Source organism: Aythya fuligula, chromosome W, assembly GCF_009819795.1.
Source record: "Aythya fuligula isolate bAytFul2 chromosome W, bAytFul2.pri, whole genome shotgun sequence".
NCBI lineage: Eukaryota > Metazoa > Chordata > Aves > Anseriformes > Anatidae > Aythya > Aythya fuligula.
The window spans coordinates 4426254-4433494 of NC_045594.1; the positions used below are offsets into that span (position 1 = coordinate 4426254).

Here is a 7241-nt window from a genome sequence, read left to right on the forward strand (position 1 = left end):
AGAGACAGTCGGGCTGTGACTGAAATGTAGCTAGTTAACATGGTTAAGCACAGCACAATGCAATGAATCAATTTGTTTCAGACAAGAGCTGTAATTAGCATGGAGCTAATGCTCATGCTGAGGGATGCAGGGCTGGATCTGTGGTCCTCAGCCAAAAATGCCAGCCCAGTGGCTGGAGCCAGGCACAGCCCCTGAGGCTCTCACGATGGGAGTGGGTCCTGCCCCTGCTGGGCTGGCTGGTGGAGCAGGGTGGCACCAGGACATGCTCGTAGCGGCACAAATAAGTCCCTCTGTGGCTCCTCGGTGTTCAGGCACTGATTGAGAGAAGCTGAGGTGGTATGGCATGGGATGGGGAACCTGGTGGTCCCAGCCTTGCAGAAGGGGTAGGAGCAGGGCTTGCAGAGGGGATGCTTCCTGTGTCCTGGGAGCTTACGAAGGGTTTGTGTCTTCAGAGTTATTCTGGCCATTGGATGTATTCAGCATGTTCCAGCAGCAATGTGTTCCAAGCCCGCTGGAGGAAGCTGTGCTTCTTCCCTGGGATTTCTCATGTCAAGGGCTGCTGGAGCCATGTGAAAGAGGAAACATGATTTTTGCTATTTTTTATCTGTGAGATGTTTCCCTTTTGGGCATGGGCTTCTCACTTCCAATCTCCCCTTTGAAGCTGGAGCTGCTCTGGCAGGGGAAGGTGTCCACCAGATGCACAGGACATCTGATAGTGTGCTAACAAGTCCAAACAGACATGGGACCGGAGCAAGCTCAGCTCATGGATGAAGTTAGCGTTCAGGCATCTGCCTCCAGCCCTTGCTCCATGGCTGGGTACCTGGTCGTTGTTCTCTGAGTATTTAGGTACATTGTGAAACAGCTTGTTTGCCTCCCCCTGTCCCACATCCCTCAGCAAGACAACTCCATGTGCTGAGGTGACACAGGACAGCTGCCAGGCATGAGATAATAGCATAGGGGCACAGAACTAGAGAACTCTGAGGCAGCAGTCAGCCGAGACCAACTGCACCTCCTTTTGGGGAAGCCCAGTTGCACCAGTCCCCCAAACAGCCATGCAGATAAGAGGACACTTCCTGGGTAGTCTTGTGCCAGCAGTGTGGGTACTGGTGCCCAGCAGCATGAAGCAATGCAGTATCACCCTTTTCCCACATAGCTCCTGACAGGGCAAATTGTACATGTGCCTAGAAAGATGTTGGCTCTGGGAGGGCGTGGAAGAAACGTGAGGGGGAGGGAATTGTTTCAAAAGGATCCCAGGGGAGAGATGTGAAAGAGAAGAGGAGCATGTGGTGGTTATGAAAAGGTAGGGGGTGTGGGAACTGAGAAGAGAAGGAAGGAGACAAAGTGATGCAGAGGGATGCAGAGGTTAAATCACAGAGAACAGGGGAGGAGTTAAAGGTAACATGGAGATGCAGTAGTAGCAAGTGATTATGGAGGTGCATGTGGGGCAGTGGAGAGGAGGACAGAGAGACGGCAGGGCTGTTTTGGTGCTGTTGATTGGGACCCCCCCTGCTGATGTCCCCGTCTGTGTTTTGTCCTAGGGCACTAAATGGGAATATAGCCAATAGCATTGAAGATCTTATCGGGATCCCATTCCCAAACCACAACAGTGAAGTGTATGTGGTTTAAATGAGCAGCAGCATGACGGTCTCCTCTGCAATGTCATCCTCATTGTACAGGACCAGGAATACTGGACCCATCGGTCTGTCCTTGCTGCCTGCAGCAAGTACTTCAAAAAACTCTTCACTACTGGCACTTTAACAGACCAGTCCTATGTTTACAAGATTGACTTTGTCAAGCCTGAAGCACTTTCTGCCATCATCGAGTTTGCCTACACCTCAACCCTCACCATCACCACCTCAAATGTCAAGCACATCCTCAGCACCACCAAGATGCTGGAGATCCAGTGCATTATCAACATATGCCTTGAGATCATGGAGCCTGACAGAGAAGTGGAAAAGGAAAATGACAAAGAGGATGACGATGATGAGGAGGATGAAGATGAAGATGAGGAGGAGAAGGAAGAGGAGGAAGAAGGAGTAGAAGATTTTGTCAATCAGGAGAACCTAACTGATGTCCAAGAAGTAAGCTGTCACCAAAGCCCTTCTAAGTCTGGTCTTACCAAAGAAGCATACACAGAAGAACCTAAAGACTTTCCAAATCACTACCCAGCCAATAACTCCTCTGGATATTTGGGTGTGATACGAGACTTCTCCATTGAATCTTTGCTAAGGGAAAACTTGTACCCTAAGGTGAACATCCCAGAAAGGAGGCCAGATCTCTCTCCTTTCACCCCCAGCTTCTTCCCCCACCTGTGGAATGGCGATTTTAGCTCCTTTTCCCAGCTCGAAGAGCCACAAGTAGACAATGGCCCCTTGGATCTGGTAATCAAAAAGAGAAAGATTAAGGAAGAGGAGGAGAAGGAAGACCTACCTCCACTTCCTTTCCCTAATGATTTCTTCAAGGACATGTTTATCAACACTCCAGCAGCTCCCTTAAGGGCATATTAAGGCAGAGACCAACTATAGTGCTTATCTCAATTTCCTCAGTGCTACCCAGTTCAGAGGAGTTTTTCCTCCCTGGCCCCTGGAGGAAGAGAGGAAGATAAAGCCCAAGGCATCCCAGCAGTGTCCCATCTTTAACAAGTTCATCATGGGGGCTGGAAAGCTGCCCCAGCACATGAGGTCCCACACAGGGGAGAAGCCGTATACGTGCACTATCTGTGAAGTCCGCTTTACCAGGTGTGCATCCTGTACCTCTGCTGTGGCAATGGACTGGGGGGTGGTGGATTGTTCCCAAGCTATTTATCTCTTTTGTCTCCAAAAACATAGCAGAGATAAGCGGTGCCTTTGAGAAAGAGGAAAAGACAAGAGGGAAAGAAAGAAAAGGAACCCACTGATTTTGGTGGGATCACAGCCGCTCTCTGGACAAAAGCATAAATAAGTAATAGGGTATTTTCAACCCCGTTATTGTCTGCCATGGTCGAATGAGAGGGAACTGGAAAACAGATGGTTGCTTTTGGTCAGATAGCCAAGGAAACTTCATCCCTAATGCGCTGGGGGATGCGTTGAGTTGGGAGGATTATTTAGTTGAGGGATGTAATTAGTTCGGTTTTGCACATCGTTTTGGCATCAGCCAAGTTTCACATGCTTAAACATGACAGTGTCTGCACTTTCGGGGGCCAGAGCAGTCCTAATTGCTAGATTTTGGTCTGAAAGGGTGGATTCATCATCCCTAACATCGTTAACCTGAGAGCCTGGCACCTCCACCCCTCCATGGCCAGAGGAGGGACATGGGCACCCTCAGCTTGGCCCACACATAGCTAGATGAGGAATGGGGATGAGTGAGGTGTTCCCATCCCAATTTGAGTGGATGTTATGGTTTAACCTGGCGGGCAGCTAAGCACCACACAGCTGTTCGCCCACCCTCCCCCCCTCCCTCTCTGAGATGGGGGGAGAGAATTAGAAAGAAATGAAAACCTGTGTGTTGAGATAAAGACAGTTTATTAGGACAGAATAGAAAGGAAAATACTAATAATGATGATAACAGTACTACTACTAATAATGTGTACGAAACAAGTGATGCACAATGCAATTGCTCACCACCTGCTGACCGATGCCCATCCCATCCCCGAGCAGCTGGCCCCCCACCCCGGCTAACCACCCCTATATATTGTTCAGCATGACATCAGATGGGATGGAATACCCCTTTGGCTAGTTTGGGTCAGCTGTCCTGGGTCTGTCCCCTCCCAGCTCTTGCTGCACCCCCAGCCTGCCCACTGGCAGGACAGAGCAAGAAGCTGAAAGGTCCTTGGCTTGGTGTAAGCACTGCTCTGCAACAATTAAAACATCAGCATGTTATCAGCAGTCTTCTCATCCTAAATCCCAAACACAGAACCCTACCAGCTACTAGGAGGAAAATTAACTCTATTCTAGCTGAAACCAGGGCAGTGGATTTTATGCAGATGATGAGGATTTGACCTGAAAATAAATTTCCATGCTCTGCTCCATTAGCGCAACAGCCCCTGTATTACTATGTGCAGAGTATTGTGCCTGGGGTGGGTGTTCGCAGTGCCAGTCGGCTCACCCTGGTACTTGCAGGGGAAAGTCTGTGCCCGCTGCTAATTCCCATCTGCAGGTGATGGGATCTGGCTCCTGCTGGTGCTGTCCCCACGGTTGTCATCTCCGGATGTGTGAGCTCGTTCTGAATGTGATGCTGCAGGTGCTAATAGCCAAAAAGGAAGCAACTCGGCTTGACCCATCACCGACACCTTTCCCATCATGGCAATAACAGAGTAGAGCCTTCCAGAGGGATTCAGTCTACACTGAGGCTCAAGGCGATGTTGGCACTGGCTCACAGCCACTGCATAAATAAGTAGGAGGGCTTGGGTGAGAGTTGAGCTATCCTGACCCCTGGTCCAGGCTTTGATAGGGAGGTTGAATCAGCACCTTGGAGGTTAAAACCTTACCAGCCCTCTTAGCTCATGGCTGCTCGCCCCCCAGAGGGTCAGGGGGCGAGCCCGCAGCTGATGAAACCTGTCCCCGCAGTGAGCCATTCCTTTCCAACAGGAGGAGCTGCTCCTACTTGCGGGGTTTTTGCAGTTGTTTTTGGAAGGAGGAGGACCAGCTGAGTGCTGAGCACTGTGAAAGCAGCTCTCCTTTCAGTTTTGGACATCAGCTCCCAGGAGCTGTGTGCCTCCAGCCCTTGGGATGTCTTATTGCCTGTCCCACACAAAATCAGGGCAGTGCTTTAACAGAGCTGGTGACCAGTTCCATGGCCACAGCTGTTTTCTGCACCACAGATCCTGATCTGGGCAGAACAGAGAAGGAAACCTCATCTCTGTTAGGGAAATACATCTCTGTTTTGGTCTAGCGTGGACCATTACTAATGTGGGTATAAACATAAGGGCTTCTTTACATCCCCCCATATGCTCAGTAGCTTCTGAATACAAAGCATAAGGGTTTTGTAGAAAATAAATCCCCAAAAGGTCAGGACTAGCACAACAGTGCCATCCCTCATGCCCCATCGCTCAGGAGAATGAAGCCATTCACACGCAGTGGAGGGCTGGAGGGTTTTTTCCTTCTTTAATGCACTAAGCAAAGTGGACATTCCAAAACACTGGTTTATTCTTAAATGCATTTGGAAGCACTTTGAATAGCATGCTGCTGTTTTTATTTTTACTTACTTGCTTAAGCTATTTTCAGCATTACTCGAGTGTGAGACCTCTTCTTTAGGGTGACATGTATTTAAGCGCAGTGGAGTGATTGAGACGTAGCAAGAGATTTCTGCCAGGATATCCTGCATGCCGCTGCTTGTGCTCTCACAGGGAATCGCATGCTTCCTGAAGCATCGGCCCCATGATAGTTGATAGAAGTAACGGGAAAAATATGGACAGGATGATTGTTATGAATGTACAAGTTGTGAAGAATTTAAGAAAGCAGTAACTGCGAGATGTTAGTGTGGTGAAGGGACGAGGGGTGGTATGTGTGTAAAATGTCTATCTTGTCGGTGCTGTGATGATGTTATGTTTATTTTGGTGTGGTGAATTCTTTTTCTTTTTGATGTAAGTGAAGTTTGTGAAGGTTGTTGTGATAATTGTAAAGTAAGAGTATATTGTGAGTAATCTTAAATATGCTTTTAACGGAGGTGAGGGGTGGAATGTAGTGCGTTTACGTGGCAAGGTTTCGGTATCAGGGGGCCATAGGGGTGGTTTCTGTGAGAAGGATCTAGAAGCTGCCCCGTGTTTGGTAAGGGCCCCACTGCTGACCAGAGCCGAGCCAATAAGCGATGTCGTTTTGTGCCTCTGTGAGAGCAGATTTAAGACAGGGAAAAAAATGCTGCGCCACACAGCAGCTGGGAGAGTGAGAGGAGTGAGGAACAGCCTTGCAGGCGCCAAGGGCAGTGAAGAAGGAGGGGGAGAGGTGCTCCAGGCGCCAGAGCAGAAGTCCCCTGTAGTCTGTGGTGAGGACCATGGTGAAGCAGCCCCCTGCAGCCCATGGAGTACCACGGTGGAGCAGGGTTCCATGCTGCAGCCCATGGAGGAGACCATGGTGGAGCAGGTGGTCCTTCACCGACAGAATCTGCGGCCTGTGGAAGACCCCTGCTGGAGCAGATTCCGGGCCGGACCTGTAGCCCGTGGAGAGGAGCCCACGCAGGAGCAGGTGACCTGGCAGGAGCTGCTGCCCGTGGGGGAGACAGGTTGGAGCAGTTTTCTCCTGAGGGATGGACCCCGTGGTATGGACCCATATCTGGAGCAGTTCTGGAAGAGCTGCTGCCTGTGGGAAGCCCATGCTGGATCAGTTCATCAAGGACTGCATCCCGTGGGTGGGACCCCACAGCACAGGGGATGAGAGTGACCGAGAAGGAGCGGCAGAGAAGAAGTGCTGTAGACTGACCATAACCCCCATTCCCCTGTTCCCCTGTGCTGCTCGGGGGGAGGAGGTGGAAGAGGGTGGATGGGGGGGGAAGGTGCTTTTGGTTTCTTTCCTTTGTTTCTCACTTCTCTAGCTTGTTAGTAATAAGCAATAAATCTTACTATATCCCTATGCAGAGTCTGTTTTGCCTGTTACAATAATTACTGCGTGATCTTCTTTTCCTTATCTCAACCTTTGAGCCCTTTTCATCATATTTTCTCCCCATTCCTCTTTGAGGAGGGGGAGTGAGAGAGTGGCTGTGGTGGAGCTCGGCTGCCCACTTGAGTGGAACCACGACACTGCCACAGGCCTGCCAAGCGAACTGACCACGCACTGGCTGCAGTCCGCTGCCCCCGGCACTTTAGACTCAGCGATACACTTGGCTTCGGTGGCCCCATCCAGGAAGGCCAGGCCAGGGCTGCTGCACTCCTCAGCACTCCCGAAAATGTCACTTGCCTTAGTCTGGGGCACGGCCACCCCCTGGGACAGCTCTGCTGGGAAACCCATGGGGTGTACTGGATGCCCACAAGCCATCCAGACTTGGTTTTGATATGTTACATTCCTTGTCCCTTTAGGTCAAAAGGGACCTAAGGGTTTTTGTTTGTTTGTTTGTTTTGTTTTGTTTTTTAGTTAAATTCCCATGTCTGCCAACAAAATTTGTTCCAAGAGGGGTCCTGGTGGAAGAGTGGGGTGGGCAGGGTAGCTCCGCGCTGCCACAGCCTGGAGAAGGGAAGGAGTCAGATTTGTGGGGCTGTGTGGGATGTGTTGGGACCCTAAACAATCAAAAAAGATTTTGGATATCACCCAGACAAAACCTGGATGGAAAAGGGG

General features: G+C 50.3%; 1 protein-coding gene across 1 annotated transcript; it reads left to right on the forward strand.

Moving 5' to 3' along the window:
* The first annotated feature begins 739 nt into the window (after positions 1-739).
* Positions 740-7001, forward strand: LOC116501271 (zinc finger and BTB domain-containing protein 7C-like). The gene is given in 5 exon segments (XM_032206792.1): positions 740-816; positions 1539-1612; positions 1615-2495; positions 2497-2738; positions 6986-7001. Coding segments are annotated over 5 exon segments (1290 nt in total).
* The last annotated feature ends 240 nt before the right edge of the window (positions 7002-7241 follow it).